This window comes from Vanellus vanellus (assembly GCF_965231255.1).
Source record: "Vanellus vanellus genome assembly, chromosome: 10".
NCBI classification, from domain to species: domain Eukaryota; kingdom Metazoa; phylum Chordata; class Aves; order Charadriiformes; family Charadriidae; genus Vanellus; species Vanellus vanellus.
In genome coordinates this window covers 21996843-22019682 of record NC_138915.1, presented here as the reverse complement: position 1 = coordinate 22019682, position 22840 = coordinate 21996843, and the positions used below count along the sequence as shown (strand labels likewise).

Sequence of the window (22840 nt, the reverse complement as noted above, 5' to 3'; positions counted from 1 at the left end):
CGGCGGCCGCAAGGCTCGGTGCGTTCTGAACCGGGTGACTCCCGGTCCCGGCTCGGGCCGTATTACCGGTGACAGGGCTTTGCAGCCCGGCTCAGGGTTCGAGCCTCTCTCTTCAACTTAAATCACGCAGCCCTTCCCCTGTGTTTTTCCGCCAAAGAATATACTGTGTTTTTAACGAGTAATGAGAAGGTGAGTCTCTGCGCCCTTCTCAGAAATCTGGCATAAGGTTCATTATAAGACACGTGACTCTAGTTCTTGGCTGTATTTAGGTTTTGGAATAACCTTTACAATTCCGTTCCAAGTGACCAAAGTATTTAAGTTTGTGCTTACTAGTTTTTATTTTCCAATTTTTTTTTATAATAACAAATGCAACATACACATTTGTCTCTTACATTCAGGGGACCTTCAGGGTCTTTACCAGCACCAAATTTAAAAAGGTTTTCATTTTCTTCTGGGAAACAGCAATTCGTTTTCCAGAGTGCTAGGTACAGAAACAGTTAAGATGGAAAAGTTAGGTTTTTTTGTAATTTCAGCTTCCTGAAACAGGAACATGGCTGCAACTTCAAAGCGATTGAAGGTAGATGTTCCTAGATAAACGAGTAGAACTATTGCTTATGTAGCCTTCTATTTATTATGGTACCTCCTTGCATTTTTTGTTAACCAAGACTGACTCGAATGCATTCCATTTTTCTGCCTTCAGAGGCAGTATAAATGTCTCATCAACTGCTTTTGTTGATGCTCACATTTCTTGCGTTATACCAATGCTATTAATGAAGAATGTTGTGCCTATTCAGTACCTGAGAGGTGTTAACAGCCCCAGGAGATTATATTTTAAATATTTTCAGGACTTTTCAGTATGTATTCATATGGAAAAAACTGGAGATAAAATTCCTTTTCATGTATTACTGAAGAAAACCATTCACAGTCCTGTGTCACTGCTTAACACAGTGATATATCGTAGCCAGAAATGACAACTGTCTGTGAGATGACAGAGAACTCCCATCTTCTCCAAAGATCAAGAAGGTAAACTCCTAAAACTTAATTTTGCTTAATTTCTAATAATTATGACCAGTCTGATTCACTAGAAAATTAGGATCTGCTGCTGCAAAATGAAAATGCTGTTAATCACCTCTTGCTGCCACCATTCACTAAAAGCAACACCGCACTTTTGGGCTTTAATACAGAACCTGCACCGTTCTCGCTGTCTCGCGCTGCAGCACAAGCGTTGCACAGGATAGCGGGTGAGTACCCAAAAGGCAAATCAAGTGACAGTATCTAGCAAAACACCAAGCCCTGAACAGAAATCTACTCAAACATATGTTGGCTCTGCTAATACAAAAGCCACCTGCAAAATCCGTCTACATCACCTATGTGGATTTTACTATTTATTATTATTGGGGGTTATTATATTATGCCCTTGCCACTGCAGACAGCAAAAACCTTCAAATGCTGTGTACCAGGATACTGTTAAGGAAAAAGTCAACAATATCCAAAATGTGGCTGAGAGCTCAAAGACATCTGCTTCACGTACTCAAATTTTTCAGTGCCAGGAACCAACACATCGACCTACTGCCCGGCCAGGGTTTACCACAGCCATAAGAACCTTAATGGACCATACATACAAGAGAAAGAGGGGACTGTCAAGGTAAACCTCAAAGGCCTAAGGAGGGTAATGAGGCATAGAAAAGGGGATGTGGTTGTGGGAGACCTGTGCTATGGAACAGAATGAGCTTAAAGATGGAAATGAGGAAATGACAACTGGCTGAGTTAAAGAAACAGCACAAATGAGCACAGCAACAGGGATTAAGAGAGGAGAGACCATGTTAAGCAGAGCCTTGGGAGGATACAGGTGAAGGATAGAGATTCAAAGTGGAGAAACAGAGACTGGGAGAATGAGATCAGTGAGTACGGTGATACTGAGGGACTGGTGGGCATGAAGTTATGGCGTGGGCAACAGTGTGGGAGATATTTGATAGTGTCAGGGAAATATCCCCGTGGGTCAAATAAATACAGCTACTCAGAGGTACAAAATGCCAACAGTCTTAAATAAATTAGTAAGCATGTGACCTGTTAAAAAAATGCTTTAGCTATCTATAATCTACCTTTCTTCTCTGGTTATTTTTGTTCTTAAAGACTGCCTGAAAATCTCACCTGGAATATATTAAGCTGATAAAGAGATGTCTGGGCCTGCAAAGAACCATCAACTGTATTTCTGAGAAGTGACAATAGTTAGGTATTAACTCAGATCCTTAGTTTTTGATATTTAAAGGTCAGCATTGTAGCACTTAGCTAGAGAGTACCAATGAACATGTTAGACACCTAAAATATTTACATCTGTGTTGTAAATATCTAGCCACAGTTAGATAAAATTAACAACAGTTAAATGGATGGGTAGATGGCAACAGGTAAGTATTGTTATTGACATGTAACACAGTTGACAAGGGCAAAATTACGCTCTACACAGATTGGGGTTGACAGAAACTGCAGCGGCACGGAAAAATAAGGATACGGATGTCTCCTAGAGCACTGAGTAGAGGTCTCTCAGACCTCGGAGTCCAGACCGCCGCATGCGGCCTCAGCGGGGGGAGCAGGCCAAGCCGCTGGCCCGGCGTCTCCCACAGGCCGCTGCCGGGCCAGCCACTCCCGGGGGAGGCGGCAGGTACGTTTTTAAGCTTTCTCACGGCCCGGGGCTGCGGCTGTATTATCTCCAGGCACACGGCAGCCCCGGCCGCTGAGGGCACCCCGCCGCCGGCGGGCTAGGCCGCGCCCGCCCCTCGGTCACCTCACCTCACCGGCGGCGGCTGTGCCCTTCCATCCCCGCCTCCCAATGATTTTTGGTTGTCTTCGTCTGAAGGGCTGGGCGGGAAGAGCAGCAGCAAGGTCACACCGCCCCGCACGCACCCAATTAGCCGCAAGCCCGGCGACAAAGAGCCCCGGGCAACCGGGCCGACCCCCGCCGGCGCGGGGATGCTCTGCGCATGCGCCCCGCTGCCGCGGGCCCACCGGCTCGGGCCCGCCGTGCGGGGGTGGGCCTGCGGCGCATGCGCGGTGGGTGGCGGCGGGCGCTGGAGGGGGGTGGTGTCCGGGCAGAGGCGCTCGTTCCCCGCCAGTGGCGGGACCTCGGAGCTCGTCTGTTGGCGAGAGCTGCTGGGGGAAGGGGCCGGCCCCGGCATGGGGCGCTGCTGGGGCCGCCCCCCTCGCCGGGCCGGGCGCGCCCCCGGACTCTGCCTGCGGCGCCGCCCGCGGGGCCTGTAGTGGCGGCGGCGGCGCCGCGCCTGTCCGGGGGGAGCGGCGGCATGAGGAGCCGCGGCGGGCGTCGGCAGTGAATGGGCGTCGCGGCGGAGCGGGAGGAGCCGGAGGCACCGCCGCCGCGATGGCTCAGGAGAAAATGGAGCTGGACCTGGAGCTGCCGGCGGGGAGCGCCGCGGCCCCGAGCGACGGGGGCGGCCTGAGGCGATCGAACAGCGCCCCCCTCATCCACGGGCTCAGGTGAGCGCGGCCCGGCCGGCCCGCGGCGGCACCCGCAGCCCCGGCGGCGGCTGGGCCCGCCCCGGTAGCGCCCTGCACGGCGGCGGGGGTGAGGGGGGAACGACCGGGGGTGGGCTCGGCCGCCGCTGTGGGGGGAGCGGGGTCGGTGGGCGCGGGGGCCTGAGCGGCGGGGGGGGGGGTGGTTCAGGCAGGACCCAGGTAGACGCGCTGTAGCTTTATTAAAGCGCTTTATTTGTTTTTATACAGGTTTCGCTGCGTGTTGTATAGCCGGGAAACGTACAGCACGCAGCGTCACGGCTGTGGCCGTTATTGTAGATAAAGTAGCGGTCTCTGTGATTTCTGTACTCGTTCACGTTTGGTTAAAAAAAAAAAAAAGTCACTGCACTGTGGTCACAATTCAATCACAATTACAACAGTAAATGCTTTCAGAACAATTGGGTGAATTCGGTGAACAACTTAATTTCACGGGACCTTGAAAGATACATCAAGTTTTAAACTTAGTGTAAAAACAATATAACGGTTGTCCTGGCCTTTTTGCTGGAGGATATTAATTTTGCTAGTATGGGAATTGCCATCAGACTGTGGCAGGTGGAGTTTGCAAGGGGAGGTGGACATTTTCCCTGTGTTGCAGGTCTGACAGGGCAGAGACAGTGGTGGTCCCAGGCAAGGGCTGGGAGGAAAACTCGCAGATGTGCGTGGTCCTTTGTGTGGTTTTAAAGTATCTGGGTGAGTTTATAGCTCAGAGGGCTATTTCTTGCCTCCTCTGGGCTGTCATGAAGTTGGGAGATGCCCCCATCTGCTGCGTAGTGTGGCTACCGTCTAACTTCAGGGTGGTCCATGTGCTGCTACTAGTAGTGTGTCTGCAGTTTGGGAGAACATACTGACAATAAACTGTAAAAAAGTTAGTATAATACAGGATAAGTACTTCAAGGTTGTTTTTTTCTTAAACTTCATGTTTCTGTAAGGAACTAGATGTCAAGTGATGAACAAATCTCATAAGCCTTCTGTACCAAAATGGTTAACAGTGCATTACAGTGCAGAGGAAATACTAATTCTTGCCCATTCAGTCATGATTTCATGTTAAGTGAACATAATTGTGATTCTTTTACATAATCATCATGAAAGAACTATCAGTTTACGTTTCCATGCAGTACAGAAGTATTGTGAAGGGCAGCTGTTCCTCAGGGAGATTTCTGAGCAGGTAAACTAATCATGTAACTGAAACGAGGTGTTTGTATAACCTCAGCCTTTTGTAATCTGTTTCTTACAAACTGAGGCCCTTGACTCTTAAAAAAACCCCAACCAATTAATGTCCCTTAACTATGCTGTAAACAAATTATTTATTTCAGGGCCTGGGCAGGTAGAAGGGTAAGCCTGAGCTCTTGCCTTGAAACTGTGCAAACATTAGGTGTTTATGCAAATTAAACTGCAATGCCAGTGAACTAATTTGAGGTGAATGCAGTGGTTTGCCTGTTAGTTAGGAATTTTCCAGCAGAAAACTGTTTTTGCAAGATTGCAGCTCTTGGCAAGAAACTTCAGTTTTTCCCATTATGGCTTTGTTGGGTAAATTGAAACAAAAGCTCTTGCTCTTGAACAGCTTGCTTTTTCTGCTCTGCCTCCTGTTTTGACTTTTTTATTAACAGATTTAGTAAGGAGCTTGGACAATGAGTTACCGTAGAGCCAGAGAACGTTTTTAAGTGGAGTATTTTAGATCACAGAAGTTACCTTTCATAGAACTTTTTATCTGGCATGAAAACAAGAATCAAATTGATTTTTAATGACAGCTGTAAGAATTTTCTGTGAAAGGTAAGTCTGAGATCTGACCAGCTCTGCTGTTTTTGCAAGGGATGGTAAAGGTAAGGATATTGTAGGCGCTTTTTTTTTTCCTCTCTCCCCCTCTTCTCTTCTAGTTAACACTGAATATTGGACTCAGCCTATGGTAATGTGTTACAGAATCATTCCAACTTGTTTTCTTCATTCAAACCCTGCGTTTCAGGATGTACTGTTTGTGTTGGGTTTGCATACCAACCAGTACACTTACACTAAAAAGGAGTTGTAGCTGTTGGCCTCAGCCAGTAAATCTCGTCTCTAAACATCACATCATGGGTCTCTTAAATTTCTCCTGTTCCACCGCCTATGAAATGGCAACTGTTTGATCTCTTGTGGGTGTAAACTGAGTGAAACTTCATGGAAAATTGTAAATTATGTCTGGTCATTTGTACTTGATGTTTTAGAGAGAAGGAGTCAATGCATTCTTTTTGGTGAAAAGCACAGTGCTTATGCCAATTCCTTTTGGCTTTTATTTCACAGTATAAGCTTTTATTTTATATTTACAGCTAGATAAAAAACTACTTAAAACTTACATGTCTCACTGATGCATTTCAAACTGGAGGATTCTGTTAGTGATGTGTCTTTAAAGTGCATTGTGATTATCAGTCTTTAGAACAAGGTAATACTATCGGTCAGATTAGTTTCAAGAAATTGTATTTGTGTAGTGCTTTCGTTCATCCCAGGTTAGCAGCTGAGACAAAAAGATACAACCCAGTGACTTCTTGTAATTTGGATCTAACGGCAATCTTACATTTGGATCTGTTTGCCTGTGCAGTTCCTCAGTGATTTTTTACGCATGGGGATTGCAGGATTGGGGCTCAAAATTTTTATTCTAGTGACCATAAAACTTACATAACTTCTGCAGTCTCATTCATTAAGTTCTGATCAACGGCTGTTGACAACACTAGTGATGACCACTGAAACTTGCTTTAGGAATCAATAGAACTAAAGTTGCGTTGCGAAAGGAGCTCTTTTTATATTAAATAGCTAATCCTGCGTTACTAAATGGTTGTGCTGCTTCCTGGTTAGAAGGGTGACTGTGGTTAAAAGTCTTAGGGCTTTAAAAACTGGTTTTACTGTATGTTTAATTTAACCTCTCCTGGAAAAGAGTTCAGAACTTATTAAATGTTCGTAGTGATAAGATTTGTCAAGATACTGTATTTATTTTACTCTGTTTTATCTATGACATTGAAGCTGGTTTCAGTTACTGGTTATGTGTCATTTATAAACTTGTTCTATTGAATGACGTTTGAAGCAATATGCAAGCTGCAGCCATTCCAAACATCATAAATTCCCACAGAAATGATCAGCTTTAATGATTTTTTTTTTCAGTTATTTTGAAGACTCAATGTGATTAATTAAGAGTCATTAATTGAAGTAACTGGAACTTGGGGGAAGATCAATTTGGTTTCCACTCTCTGTCAGCAATCTAAAAGAGTTATTACATACCTGTCTCTTGAGTGCTTTGTCTTGAAACAATAGCTGTCATAGCATTTGAAACTGAGCTTATATTAAGAGGTACTTTTTGATAGGAAGAAAATGGCTTTTGTGTTTGACAAGTGTTTCTTTTCACAGTGATAATTCACAGGTGTTCCAGGCTAACGTTTTGCGAACCCGCAGGAACAGCACCACGGTTATGAATCGTCATAGTCTGGTAAGAAAACTATTAGACCAACTGCATTACGTCCAAAGCAGAAATGTGCAAGCAGGATTAAAGAAGAAAATTAGGCTGTAGTCTGTGAAATTAATACCACATGTTTTCAGAAACAGGGCTCTAGACTGTGACATTAATACGCTGTAGCTATAGTGAAAGGTTATTTATAGACCATTTGGCCTTGGACAGTACTTATATTTCGTTGTGATCATAACTTTGTTTATAAAATGCAAGCAGACATTCTAAGACGGAGTAAGAAAGGTAGTTCACAAGGAGAACTAATCACATGTATGTGTTGTTCAGTAACCAGCATGCTAATCATTTCTAATTAAAAAAAAAAAGTGCGGGGATGTTCTGATCTTAAATTGTCCTTTTGATAGTAATGACAGAATAGACTTATAATCAAAGCCAACGTAACAAGATAAACTGGCTGATAGAACATGAATCTTGAGACTTCCAGGATGAAGAGTTCTGTATCTCCTAGAGACATTCATTTGTGATTTCAGCTTTTGTCACACTTCTGTTATTGCAGCTCCCCAAATCTGAATTTATAAAATATTTATCTAAACCCAGGAAAATATTGCGCATCTTGTGTTTTAGGATCATACAAGTTATGGTAGAAGGGTGTGATTTTGAGTGATTTAGGACACCTGCACAGGACCACATAGACAGCATGATTTGCTAACCCTTAAAGGGTTGGGGTGCATGGGGTAGTTATTTCATCTAACCAAAAGGAATTTTTGGTCAGACTTCCATGTATAACCAGAAATGTAACTTTTCCCTTAAGAAAGCCTTAAGAAACAGGTAAACACAGGATAACATTCTGCTGATTATTAACGTTTTGGCAAAATAAAGATAGGTTGAGGTGGGAGGCGAGTAGTATCAATTTTCTGTTAAGTATGGGAAACAAAGTCCTTGTAATGCTAACAACAATTATTCTGTTTTTCTTAGTTACCTTTTGAAGATGCTTTAGAAATAATTTGTTAGCCCCATGTTAATGGTTGAAGAATACTGCTCTCCTGTTTTGTTGACTGATGCCCCTTAGCTAAAATTCTGTTTTAAAATCAGGACAGACAACTACTTCAGCAAAAGTTTGCATCTGTAACAGGACTAGCATACTTATGTACAAGTCTAAAAAGTTTGGTGGAAAAGCCTTTCTCCTGCTAGGATATAAAACCTGATAGAATGCATTATGGTAAAGATTTCTTTAAACAACAGTCTCTTTCTTCATATATATTTTTAGGGTGGCAGCTTAGGGTAAATTTGTTTGTGCTTGTGGTCAGACAAAAGGAGAAACAAACAAAGGCAAAAGCTCAGTTTATTGTGTTTATTTTTTGAAGATCTTCAATTGTTGAGCAAAAAAGATGCTAATTTAGGGCGCTTTGCCCAGAACTTGCTGGGAAGCAGGAGCTAGTTCACTGATGGGCTAGCTCTTCTGGCTGCCCCTAATGCATGTTGCAGTCTTCTGGGCTGAGCCAGTGTTCCTGTCTGCATGAGATGATGTTCTTAACCCTCCACCTCACTTGAAGGTTGCTAAAAAAACCCTCTTCTTCACCCCCAGCTGACCAGGTGCTGACAAAATATAGTGAAATTTTACTTATGCTAAAAATCAAGTGCTCTATTGGCAGCTAGATCGGTGCCTTGACCATTTTGAGATATTTCTTTGAATTATGGTCTGGGTTTTGGTTCTGTTGAAGATGGCAGGGAAGATGAAATTGGAAAGGAATGTAGACACTATCTCATCCTTCTGTGATCTTAAACCAGGATCATCCATAGATGAATGATATTGTGAAAATAATTAAACTTTCAGCATTAAGGATCCTAAGCAACCTCACCTGGTATTCTTGCTATAGTGAAGTAGTAAGTGTAGTTTTATGATGTTAGAGATATTCTAAGAAGCTAGATGACATCTTCTTTGGTAAATTAAAATTTACAATAAGTAGGTGATAAAGTGTACTTCAAAAAACACAGTTTGCATTTAGGAAAACTAATCCAAGTTTTATTGTAGCGTAAGCTCTAATAAAGAGGGTGAAAAGATTCAATAAGTGACTGAAACTTTAAGTTAGTATTGTAAGTACAGCTAAAATTTGTGGTTTGTTGAACTTTGTGGAAAAAAGTTGATTAGTATTTATCTAATCTGTGTTCACTGTCATGAGAACGATGGGAGTTGCTAAAATGCTCTGATAACTGAAGGTTGTACTCTATCTAGCTCCATCTTCAGGGCTGTTGGGGTTGTCCCAGTTGCTCAGCTGAATTCTGATATCTTTTCTGAGTAGCTTCTTCAAGTCTCGGACTCCAGCTCTTTTGTAATGATGACTACAGGGGCAGCTGTGCCATTTTGGCTGGCGCTTAATCTGCAGTTTCCTGACGCCGCATGTAATTGCCAAGGAAGGGTCAGCTAGGCTCAGTATCCGCTCTTTATTTCCTTCCAGACCATATCGGTGGCATCTAGTGAGTAAATGTTTTGGTGGGTTTTGTTTTATTTGTGTAGTTGGGGGTTGAGTGTTGTTGTTTAGGCAAAGCGGTTTAGTCTGTGGTTAGATGTTTAGGTACTATTTCAGCAAAAGTTGATTTTTTTTGTTTGTTTGGTTTTTTTTAATCTTTATTTTTTTCAAGCTAGGTAAGTTCCCTGTTTGGTTCAGCGTGGCCCCACAAGCGCTCGTGTTGGCAGCGGACAGGGGGCACTGCAGGGACAGCAATGGAAGGGCAGAGGCAGCAGGGGCAGGTGACTGCGGGCTTGGGCTGTGCTGCCTGCCAAACTGGCGCTGCTGAAACTTTACCTGCAGTGAAAAGATTATCTGACAGAGTGCAGAAGGGAGGAAGGGGAAGGTGTTTCTCTTCCATGTAGTGTAATGGTTTCTAATGTTTTTTATTAAGCTTTGTGCTTTCTTAAAACGTTGGGGATTTAAATAGTATAATTTTAACAAATGCGTTGTCTGCTTTAGCAAGTGTCCTTTAAAAGTGACTGACGCTTCTTATAGTTTTTTTTTTTTCACGATAATTAAATCAAAGGACTACGAACAGGGGAAAAAGTGAGTTCTAAGCATTGTCAAAGCAAGGGTCATGACTTGTTAGAGTTGGGATGTAGGATCCTCAGAGTTAATTAATTTAGTTAGTGCATTAGATCCTGCAGAGGAACACTTTACTGTCTTTTTATAATTTTGATTTTACAATGCGAGCCACTGGTTTCGTATATATTCTATTAATGTCAACCCTTAAAGAATGTGGATCGCAGTCGTAAAATTAGAATATAATGAGTGGAACAAATGCATTTCTACTGTGGAGTGACAGGGTGAATAGACAGGAATGTACTATTGTCCAGATCCTTTTCTCTGTGTGAGAATCAAGGTAAGCTTAAGGTCCCCACTGGCTGGTACAGCTTGGGGGGATTTTTGTTAGTTGCATAGGATTTTTGGGAACCCAATATAATAGTAAAGCTGACCTAAAGTGGAATTCAGAGGTAGCAAATTGAGACATTATAGCCGTTAGGTTTCAGTAGTATATATTATGATGACTAAATTCTGGCCCAGACATTAGACATCCTCTGTGTGAGTCTGATAGGTTAAGGTTAAGATTGGTGAGAAACAGGGTGTGATGTTTGGGGTTGTTTTTGGTTTTTTTTAGAGGGAGGATTCTGGATATATGAAGCATTAATAGTCCGTGATAACTTGCCATAACCTCTTATGTAAGAAAACAAAACCTTTGTCTTCTCCTTGGCACTGTTTAGAAGATGGTACAGTAAATGGTTAACTAAGTGTTTGTTAGTGCCCCAACTTTAGCATTATGAAGAGCTCTACTAATGTTTTGTGAAGCCTCATACTGCATAAAGTATATTAAACACTCACTAATTATACAAACCTTACTTGCTGAACACACGTCTATTTTAAAAAGACACCTTGGTTTTTTGGAATGGTTGTCAGTTTACAGAGAAGAAGTTAAAACTCTGTTGAAAGCTTTAGCTTTGAATTTTTCATCCCTGAATGGGTTATGACAAAAGTCAACTGAGGGTCAAACATTTGAGGGTTGGGAAGTATATGAAAGGAAATTATATTTTGAGAAAATAATAACTTTTAAATACTTGGTTTTGAGGATGCAGTTTTAGATCATAGCATTCCAGTGAGATCTTGATGCAAAACTGACAAAATTAGCAGAAGACCTTTTTTAGTTAAATCCTCTTTGATTTTACCCAAATTGGTGAAGCTCTTGAGAAACCATAAGGAAGGTATTTAACTCTTTATTAGACTTCTAATAGCTGATTTATTTTTTTTTCTCCTGTCAAAGTACTCGGTTGTAGGCACACAACAATCCAGGAACCCTTTTGGACAATGTGTTGTTTTGGCTTTGTATTTTTGAAGGATCTATTGGGGAGCCTTCTGTATCACATAAATGAAAACATTTATGCAACCGTATATGTTAAGGGTGGCAGTGTGCTAGTTAAAAGCAGCTTCATTGTGCAGAGAAGACTGTGAGTTCTAGTTGCTTGGAAATGAAGTGAAAGCCAGGCTGATACCAATTAGCATCTGTGAGCAGACAAAGCAGTATAAAATGGAAATACATAGTATCGTGTTCTTGCAAGCAATTAATGTAGCTTGTGTATACTGAGATTGTTATGAATGTTGTTTTTTTTTTTAAATTAGAAAGAAAACAGATATTTTTTAGTTTGGGATACCGCTGTAAAGTGGTTACTAACATAACTGCACCTTTCTCTCCCTTCTCCTGTAGTTTCTAAGCATGTTTCAGTTGCATATGGCTTTGTTTTGCAGTTTGTGCCCTCATCTCCTATCCGTATTCCTAGCAGCCGTCTTCATCAAATCAAACAGGTAAGTACAGATTCTATTTTTTTTAATTTTTTTATAAGTGGTTGGGTTTTTTGCTGTTCCTGTTTAATGTCCTTCAAATGCCTATAGATTTTACTTTGGAACTGTAGTCTGCTGCAGTCAGTCACTTCAAAGGGTTTTCAAAAGTAAAAGCTGTATCTTGTCTGCAGAGTTCTAAATTTCATAGAGTGCGTCTTTCAGTGAGAAGATTTGAGCAGAAAGCAAGATCTTAACGTGGACTTTTTAGAAAGGAAACCTTTAATATAAACCCTTAGGATAAAGTTTCACCAAGTTTTTGGCAGTAATGCCAGCATAAATATTCAGGGCCAATAACAAAGTATTCTTTAACTTGTGTTGGCACAAGACACTTGTGCAGCCAGAAAATGAACTGGATAAGGAAGCACTCTGGCTAAAAAATAGTTTGGACTCTTCTGGCTGGGCTATTTTTCATCTGTGTAATTTTCTTCTCCAGATCGCTGTACTTGTGCTGTCACAGCATGAGTGGAGGGGGAAGGGCACCCGAGCAAACACTTAGGAAGGGAGGGGGGGTGACAAATAGCTGAGTAGGCTTAAATAGCACTGCTACCAGACAACAGACCACAGTCAAAAGGCTTGAGTTTTAAAATCAACAAGCTGAAACTCTTGCGGCTCCTCCATTTTATATGTTGACTTTTTGATGGTAGAATCGTTAGAAAATTTGCTTGAAGATGCTTGATTATTTTTTTTATATGTATATATATACACACATATATATACACACATATATATAATTTTTTTTTTTAGCTTCCTCTCAATAGATAGGCTTGATTTCTACAGGGTGAAAAGTTAAGAAAACAATTTAATGTTTTGGACAGTATTTTCAGTGTATGATGTCTGGAGTGATGGAAGGTACTTCTTCCTATCTCAGATATTTAAGGTGCATGCATAGTAATCCTGAAGAAAATAACCACTTGCTCTCATTATGTAAATAATTTACTGGCTTAAAGAGACTCCGAAGCACTCAGGTCAGTTGTAAAGCTGTTTTTATCAACATAAAAAAGCTTACGATTAATATGTAAATGTGCTGAGAGTAAGGGAATGAACTGCTGGGGCTCTGCTATATTACATGTAGTAAAGTTTGGTAATTCAATTTTTTTGAAAATGCTGATGTATTCATACTTGTTCCATGCATTTATTAAAGCTACCAATGACATTTCCTAATTTGTGTTTGATCCACGTCCCATGTACTTACTGGCACAGATGGGAACCTGTGTGATTTATTTCTGATCTTTCAAACCTTAGCAAATAACGACACAGTTGAACAATGTTAATAAGATGCTTCCTACATACAATGAAGATTGTGAAGAAGTTTAGTTGAACTTTTTTATTTTTGAACTGGACTGAATTAAGGAATCTACTAATTCACTCAACTTTTAAGGAAAGGTGCATACCTAAGAGGGGATCAAGTCAAGTTTGTACTTTAACTTGGTGTTAACGTTTAGTTTAATTTTACACCTTTGATCCATTGTAATAATGTTTTTATGGATGTTTTAGAAAAAAAGCGACTGCGTTGCTAATGAGATGCTGACAGAGTCTAGTTAGTTGCTAATACATAGAACAAGGTAAAGAATCCTCAAAAGCATGACTGGATATCTCTACTGGTTTCCAGTATCTGTATTTTCTGGTATCTGTACTAGACTGCATAAAGATACTCTAGCATGTGCAAAATGTTTGGTTTGTATTATCATTGCTGAGTTTTGTAGCTACCTCTTGGATAGTAATGAAAATAAAAAAGCTGTTTGAGAAACAACCAGCTCCATAGGCACTTCTCATGTGACAGTCTCTGTTGCTACATCTCTTTCCCACCCTTTCCATGTAGTGAGAGTTAAAGGTTATTGTTGCTTAACTGAGTTGAATTAAATTTTCCGCATACCACAGTGAAATGAAATGAGCTTTCCTGATTTGCTGTAGCAAAGCTTTTTTTTCTTTTTTTGTCTTAATTTTTCATCTTCTAATCTTTTAGGAAGAAGGAATGAATTTGATGAACAGAGAAACAGTACGTGAAAGGTAAGCATTAAGGCAAATTGGAATACTTAATGCAGTCTTCTGTGGGCCTAGGACAATACATTTCTTTTCTTCTTTATAGAGAAGTGCAAGTAGCAATGCAGATGAGCCACTCATGGGAGGAGAGCTTGAGCCTGGTAATGCATTCATGCTTTAATTTGTGTTTCTATTATCAGTATCAGGACACTAGAGACTCTCTCATGTCAACATTTTCTTTTATAGTTTGACCTACAGTTAAGGTGTTAGTAGATCACTGCTTTTGATCAGCAATTTTTCACACTAACAAGGCATAGAATTATCAGTTGTTCAAGGATACACATGGGTTCCTTGGGCTGCTGTGTCAAAAGAAAATTGCATGGATGTCTGCCTGTTCAAATTTTCGATTTCCTTCCATGTTCTTATACGCAGCATGTAATGATGAAGGCTTTTTGTTTGTTCTGTTTTGGTTTTTTTTTTTTTTTTTGTTAAGCATAAGCTTATAAATGGCTACCTAAAAATGATTAATATGATGAAGGATAACTTTGGAATCGTACTTAATTCCACACCAGTCAGTCCTTTTCATGTGAAGGTACTAGCTCGTAACATTATTGATGTGTACTATTTACAGAGTGACAATGATTTTGAAAAATCATCATCACCAAAGCAAGTAGACTTTGTCCCAGTTTCTCCAGCTCCTTCACCTACCAGAGGAATAGGGAAGGTGAGCAAAATGTGGTAGTAATGATTTTTATCTTGAGTAGTGCTAAATAAACTCAACCAAATTAGTAGCAAGATGTTAAGCCACCTGCTCCTTTCTACCTCAGCTGCAAACAAGAAACTAGAAAGTAAACAAAAATAACTTAAAACCCCAAACCAGAAAATATCAGCTAGCAGTTTCACATCTTGTGGATGTGCATTTCTGTGGAGCGTTCAACTGTTAATCTGTGGTTAATAATCCGTATTCTTTATTTACCTTCCTCTTGGAATAAGATGAAGGGGCATACATTCTTATTTTATGAACCATAGTCTCTTTAACCAGACTATGGTGAAATAAATCCTTGTCAGTTTCCATGTATTCTGCATGAAAATGAAATCTGTCTGCTTTTTTAATTTTTTTTTTTAATCCATAACAAAAAGTGGGGTCTCGGTATACCCAGCTGTATTCACTGGTTACATAAATTGATAGTAGGTTGCTTATTTACCTGCGATAAGGATCAGTTATTACCATATGAGTGTGATACAGTGTTTATACGTAAATAACAGAAACTCTCTTGCTCTCAGCAATGTTTCTCACCATCTTTGCAAAGTTTGGTGAGTAGCAGTGGACTACCTCCAAGTCCTAGCCCAAGTCCAACAAGGCGATTTTCAAGGTAAGTACTGGATCATATCACTAATAGAAAACTGGCAGAGCTTGTTCACAGTAGGCTTTTGAAATACCAGACTTTGTTATATACATAATTGATTTCTGATCTCAAATACAACTTTATGTATTCATATAAACTTTAGATTTTTACAGTGTTCTAAAATATTTGTTAAAATCCCCATGTCATAATGTTGGGGGAGCGGGCTGCATTGTGGCAGTTGTCTTCTCAGTGTACTTTCTATTGTTCTTAATGACATCTTAAGTAATCGATTTGAATTCTAAGGGGAAAAAAGCCCAAACAAGCAGATTTAGGGTTTGTTACTGATTCTGGGTTTAGTTGCGTTGGGTGGTGTTTTGCATGATACGGGCATACAATTACATTTTATTAGGCCCTAACAGTTCATCAAAGCACTGCCTGTCAACTGAGGTGTAGTCAGTGCCTGGGTGTGAGCTTTTAGACTGTCCCAGCTGTGAAATAATGTTTTAAACTTTTTCTGTTAAGGTCTTTTTTCAGGAGAAATTAAAAAAAAAAAAAAAAAAAAAGGACTGACTTTGGATAAGCTGTTTCAGTGCTTGTTTTCTTAGTGCTTTCCACTCAGTAGTTTATTATCTGAATATCTTTTGATTGTTTACGTGTTTTCAAGCTTCCTTTATTAATGGTGGTATCAGTATAGCATATGCCTTCTTTTAGCAGGAGAAGCCAAAGTCCAATTAACTGCATTCGACCAAGTGTTCTTGGGTCAATAAAAAGAAAAGGTACAGTATTTGGTTTTGGCTAATATGCCGACGTGTTAATTTTATAATAAATCATATAGCTTTCCTCATCATTCTGCTTAATTGGCTGATGCTTCAAAGGGTGACTAGAAATACATGGTATTATGGATAACTAAATAAATGGAACTGTTTGTAGGGATAAAACAGACAAATAGATAAATTAGCTTTTACTGTTCTGTAAAACTAATAGTTATTCTGTTCTAATGCCTCTCCATTGCTGTAGTCTTATAGATCTGATAAGAAACTAATGTCAATTGCTTAACAAAACAAGAAATACAACTATTGGTGTATTTCACAAATAAAAGATGTTGCAAGTTCTGGCTAACTGAAGCACACAGGTACTTAGATTTAGAATCACCCTTCAAAACCAAAAACTGATGCCGAAACCTGGTAGACACCTTAGAGCTTTGTTGGGAAATGTTTCTCTATCTTCCTATATTTTTCTTCAAGTTTAACTCCTGGTTATTTTACTGTATCTGTTTTATATCTTCATGCATCACCATTGTAACAGAACACTTCTGGCTCTGAGACAACTTTTAAAACACTTTTATCTGAGTTCTGTTGTAGCCTATATCTGTCCTGCCTTCTTCTAAAGTATTTGGAAATCAAAGTCGAGATATAAGTTTAGTAATAATCCTGGACCTTGTTTTTGTGAATTGCAAGAGGAAAACAAGCTTTCCTTTTTCTCAGATTCTCTGTTTTGGTGGAGTTTGTCAGTGAAGGGATAGCGGAATAAACTGGAACAAAAACATTATTCTTCACTACTGAAGAATAAATACCTGATATCTAAACCTCGGTTCATAGCTCACTAAACTTTACTGAAGCTCGGGCTAAAATGTTTCCAAGAAATAAAGTCTTTAAAATTTCAGCATCAAACTCTTATGTTTTACAATAGATTATTTTACATGTAACAAGTTTGAACCTCTGTTCTGTTTGCTCTGTAGAAGTACGTTGAAAGCAGGTTTTAGTTGTAATAAGTAGTAATTTTTATCACTCCTTATTTCTTACCAAAGGTGTAACAGAGATAGAAGACCATCCAAAAAGATTATTCCAAGGATCCACCCACATGCTTACCCCTGAAGTTGCACATCAGGCAGACCTTGGGGGATGGTAAATGCTGTGCTATTTATTATTTCCATTTCATCAGAAGCACTACAGGTTTTTTTTTCATCTAGTAATGATCATGCTTGAAGTTGGATTTGTTTGGGTTTGTTTTTTTTTATTAATAGAGACCTCCCGTAATTTTGCAGCACTGAAATTATCACAGTAAACGGGCAATTTTACAATTTCTAGGACTGACTGTTAACATTCACGTGTATGGGAGTCGAGCATGTTAGGAAAAGATACCTCATGGCTGGCAATTTTTAGAATCTAGTTTCAAGTTGCAATCAAATGTGAATGCTAATGCTTGTGGGTGGCTTGGTTGTTTTTTTTTTTTTCTTCTTTTTTTCCCCTTGTTCTTAGTCACATAGGAAATTTAGTCTGTCTGACCCTCCCTCCCTGCTGGGAGGAAATCAAAAGTACTACGTTAAAAATTGGAACCACTTGAAATAGCAAGGGATTTTGATTTAGTATTTTAGTCAGGAGGTTAATAATACACAGGGTGTGCCCACACAGCTATCAAGACAGGGGTGTTCACAGTACATTTGTCCTTTTTGCGTCTCAACTGATGTACATAGCTGTGCACAAGCTTTGAGCCCATTGCAGTGGCAATAATAAAATAGATGTTTTGAAGGTACTTTAAAAACATACCTCTTTTGCACACCCTGTTCACAGTAGACATAGCAGTGCAGGTTCAGTTGCTGCATCTTGGTTTAGGAGATGGTCATTTTTAAAAATACTTTGATGCTATCACTGATGATAGATCACCTACAGTTATAATTTTGTGTCCTGTGAAATCTGGAGTGAATGCTACAACTGCAGTATGTGCAGTTTGTTATTGGCTCTCCCAACGAGAGGCCTGTGGATATATGCTAGCCAGGACCTTGTGGGAGATGGGGTAAAGCTTGCTGTGAATTGCTCAGCCCCATCCTTCTAACGTGCACATCATTTCTGGGTGAGCAGGAGGAGGAAATTGGGAGGAGGAAATTGGCAGAATGTTATCTGCTTGTTTGGAAGTCACTGCAAGGTGTGTAGTTGCAGATTTATTTCAAATCATAGGACTTACCGTTTCTTCAAAGATGTACCTTTGTTTTTAAAATGGCTTTATAATGAATGGAAGGTAGTATGTGAAACTTACCGGAAAGAGTACCTAATTTCTCATACCTTGATGTTCCTCTGGTTTCAGTCTGTCGTCACATGCTCTTGATGACAACAGAAGCAGTGCGGGCTCTTCCTGTGACTCACCAGCTGAAGCCGGCACCAACACAGACTCTCCAGTCCCACTTTCTGACTCCAGATCTCCTTTTTTACCAGTAGATCTTACGGCTAAGTTACCTATTAATTGAGAAGCAGAAGTCTGCTCGTGGACACCAAGAAACAGGCTGGATATCAATAAGACTTTTTGTTGCGTGTAACTGATTCTGTTCCTCATAGGAACTTCCAGAAATGTCATTATTTCTAGAAAACTTCCAGAATAGTTCCTTGAGGAGGAATTCAGGTTTCTAGTGATGTGTATGACATTTACTAAAATACAGTAAGCATTTGAATTGCAAACATATTTGATGCTAACATCGGTAAGCAAGCTGTTGACTTACAATGGATATCATCTCGTTGGCATAAGTTACAAATCCTGTATGTGCGTTCCGCTTGCGGAAGACTTGGCTTTCCGTTAGCCAACAGGCAGCGTCCTCACTGATATAAAGTGGTGCTTCTGCAGCAGCAGCAGCTAACTTTCACGTTTGTCCTCAGTCTGAAACCAATGAAGCAGCTTACTAATTCGTTTTTATTCCCCAAGCGTTCGATATTTATATTTTTTGTTCTTCATATGAAAGGGGGAATATTAGGGCATGGGAACCGATCCTTGTGTTCTCTTATGATTGGCTGTTAATCAATTCTGTGTTCTAATAGATGTCAAAAGGTGAATTGTCAACTTAAATGTATATGTTGGATTTTATTCATGATCATGACTGCTGTTGTGACTAAAACCAAATTAGGTGTGGAACATTTTTCTGGGGGTTTTGTATTATTTTTTTTTTTCCCCATTTAGATGATGTATTAGAGTGGTAGGTGCTCTGCTAAAGGTCTTCTAATAGGGAAAGATAGTAATAATGTTTGGAACAAACATTAAATCCTGAGGTTTTAGTATTTAGTACTTCAGAAGTACATTATTTTAAAAGGCAGTATTCATCCTCATATGTGACTTTTTTGGACAAATACAGTGAGGAATTTCGAATGCCTTTTTACAGGCTGAGGCAATCAAACATGTTTAATCTCCTCATGTCACTTCCTTAAACAATGGCATCAAGTTATTTCTGCTGTTGAAAACTTCAGATGCCGATTGGAAGTCTAGAATTTGGTAATCCGAGACATTTCAGGATTCTTATACTATATTTGAAAAGTCAGTGGGTTGAGGCATCCCGATCTCAACTCTGAAATTCCCCAAACATGAGGAAAAATCTGCAAAGCCCACCATAGACAGCTGTTTCTGATTTTCCAGTGGCAACCTCATGTTGGTTGTTGATTCCTGTTGTGCAATTGATCTTCCCCAGCTGGGTCCCCATTTGTACGTGTGTGGGTGTCTGTACTATATGGGCTCAAGCCTTCTCTCCAGAGGTTGTTAATGAAGCAAAATGGTTTATTTTGAAACACTGAGTCTTTGTAATGTGTGACAAAGCAAGAAAAGTATGGAGACTTCCTCAAGTAGGAGAAAAGCCCACAGTGAACTCTGCTGTGGAAGAACCACATGGATGAAGCTTTCAATGACCACAGCCATCAAAAGTATGAACGGACGACTTGGAGTGCGAAGACCTGGTGACCTGAGGACCAACAACCAGCTTTCATATGTCCTTACTGTAGAAAGAAAATAGAATGTATTTAATAGTTTTACTGGGTTCAAGTAAGATACGACATGGTTTACTTCTGATTTCATTCCTCTTAAATTATTGTAACAGTCAGCTTCCTGATTACAGTTCCTTTTTTTGTTTGTTTGTTTTTTTTTTTAATTCAGGCTGCCCTTCATCCCTGTGGCACACAAGCTTGTGTGTAATGTCTGTTTGCTCTCTTGTCTAATATGGCATAGTTTTGTTTCGCAATTTCAGGTATGTGCCAAAGAGTTGCTGTGTGCTCACTCTTGTGGTGAGGGCAGGATTTTTTTTTATTTTTTATTTTTTTTTAAATCTTGCTTATTTCTTAACAATTAACCTCCTGGTGTCTCTTCCAGTCTTTTTGAAAAGACACCTCAGTAAAGGGGTTTAATAGTTGCGTGTGGGTCAACTTGTCTCTCTTCTGTTGAATATTTATGCTATTTTTCAAGTAAGTGCCAATAAATGGAAAACTAAGTGTGTGTTGTTGTTTCTGCACTTTGTTAGAGATGTAACCGTATTCTTGTTTTCATCTGTGATCAAATGTGTTTTTTAAATCAGAATATCTGTTGTAACCCTCTTCTACCCAGTCTAGCTTACATTTAAGTTGGCCTTAAAATCTGCAGCAGACTTCTGTTTTTGTAGAGCAACGCTGTCTTAAAGGGCTGTGACGACTCTAGGAAAACTGAAGAATAAACCCAAATGTTTTCAAAAGGGATGTGTTTAGCTATTAAAGTCTAGTTTATACCTAGAGGAAGCCGTGGTGAAATAGTTCGGAAGATAGATGCTGCAGCGGGCTGAGGCTTTTACCTCTTGGGAAGAAGTGGGGAGTCTTTGTGGTTTGCCTTAGGAGGGCAATTAACGCAGTGGGAGGAGAGAGAGGAATAGTTATATATCTGCAGTCGTTCCTTTCCTGCTTTTGCAAAACAGAAATCACTTTGAACTCGTGGAAAAAGGCATCTCAATTTCTTGTCCGTCCATGTCATCAAGGAGCTGCAGGTTTGTGCCCTGGAGTCAGGAGATGTGTATAGTTGTTTGGTTTGTTTGTTTTTTTTTTTTCCACTGAAATGAAATATTACATTTTGGAACAAAATCATTCTGCAAAAGATGTATCTGGATTCAGGGAATTAGGGTGTTCCACAATGCGCGTAATCAACCCTGTACTCGCATAGTAACTCATGCTGTTAGTGTTGCCTCTATTTTACTAATTCCACGTTTACTTGCGAACAATGAATATTGCAGCTTTGCTTGATTAATTGTTGTGGTTACAGGACTATCACGTACAACGTTCCTGCACTGATCCGAGTTTGTTACAAGTGTCTCTGCCTTTGTCTTCCTCCGAGACGAAATGGGCAGCTTTCTTGTCTCAGGCTGTGTTGGAAGTATTATGATCATATATATATTTTAAAATATAATATATAAGTATATATTATTATATATAAACTTTATTTATTCTGCAACTCTCTTGGGACATACAGCTGTTTCTTTCCGGGATTCTGCCACTCCTCTCGAATGTCACTGTTGTGATCGGCGCTTGATTGGTCTGGTTGAAAACTATCCTGTAGGATTTGTTGGCCGTTAAGTCGGGTGTGGGGCCAGCGTGTCTTCCTTGACAGCTGATAGGTGTTTTTCTTCCTTCCACCTTCTCCAGAATGACACAGTTGCCGAGGGAACATCCATAACCGTGCCAGTGCTCGGGGGGACTGTATTTTTGGAATGAGCGCTGCGGTGGTTACTGCATTTAGCAGAGGAACAGATACTTCACGCTAGAAGAGAGGTACAAATGCCAGGACAAATGAGCCCGTGCATCGGCCAGATAAACTTGCTGGGGTCTTCCATGTGTTGTCGGCATGGCAGTTGATCTGATAAGCGACTGAGCAGCTGCCCACCGCCCTCCTGACATCACTATAACCTCATCCTAAATTGGTTCTTTTTGCCTTCAAAAAAAAAAAAATCGAGTGTAAATGATCACCAACCTGTAGACACAAAGCAGATCTCTGAAGTCTCGTATTGGTGAGACTAAGATAATTCCGTTTACGAAGGTTTATTGTGGTTCTGAGATTAGCGGTGTACTTGCAGGTCCAGCCCAGCTACTGTGTGGTTATTCGCCGGTGCGGGGACTGGAGGCAGCAGTGACCCCTGGAGCTGCCAGCTCGAGAACAGCTTGTGCGTTTCTTAGCAGTAATCGCTGCAGAAATGTTCACTTTATGCTGTTGTGTTCTTGCATATGTTGGAGTCATAACTCATTTACTTAAAATAGAGAGCTTCAGGAGCTGTAATTAAAATGTGAGAGCTCTTCATATCCTGTTTTCAGCAACCTTTCTCACCACCAACTGGCAGATGGAGTTTAAGTTGATCCCTCTTCTCCTGGAAAGCACCAAGTTAAAATATTTGTAAATGTAATTGAATGTTTACAGCTACAGTACAATAATTAAAACCTTACCAATCGGAAGAGGAGCGCTTGGCTTGCGAGAGTCCTTTTCGATAGCCGGATGTAAAAATCGTCACCTGGCGTTGTGATTTGGTGGCTGATTCCTAAAGGTATGCCTTGGGGGATTGATCGATTGATTGTTTGATGGACCTGTGACAGAGGCTTCCCCTTTCTCTCTCCGTGGTGCGCGCATCCTTGTTTGACAGGCTCGAGCCCAGTTGAGAGGAGATGCAGGAGATGCCGTTCCTCTGGCGGGGGGGGGGGGGGCTGCGAGCAGGCAGTGACCCCGCGTCTGTGCTGGAAGGGAGGGGTTGCTGCCCCTGGGGGGGTTCTGTGGGAGAAGCATGAGCAAGGAGGGGAAGAAAAAAGAAAAAAAATAAATAAGCTGAAGGAGAATGAACCTTGTTTGACTTTCAGTAGCCGGCCGGGGAACAGAAACTTCAGAGCAGGGAGGAGTTGGGTGCGTTCAAACCAAAACCAAACACAGCCTCTTCGTGC

The 22840-nt window shown here is 40.5% G+C and overlaps 1 protein-coding gene across 1 annotated transcript; it reads left to right on the top strand.

Moving 5' to 3' along the window:
- Window positions 1–3268: 3268 nt before the first annotated feature.
- On the top strand, window positions 3269–19289 carry LOC309675895 (P2R1A-PPP2R2A-interacting phosphatase regulator 1). Its single transcript, XM_082488318.1, has 10 exons — window positions 3269–3489; window positions 6895–6973; window positions 11737–11793; window positions 13793–13836; window positions 13916–13970; window positions 14441–14533; window positions 15094–15182; window positions 15867–15931; window positions 16963–17059; window positions 18237–19289. The coding sequence occupies exons 1-10, from the start codon at window positions 3374–3376 to the stop codon at window positions 18394–18396; spliced, it is 855 nt and encodes a 284-aa protein (XP_082344444.1). The 5' UTR covers window positions 3269–3373; the 3' UTR covers window positions 18397–19289.
- Window positions 19290–22840: the final 3551 nt, after the last annotated feature.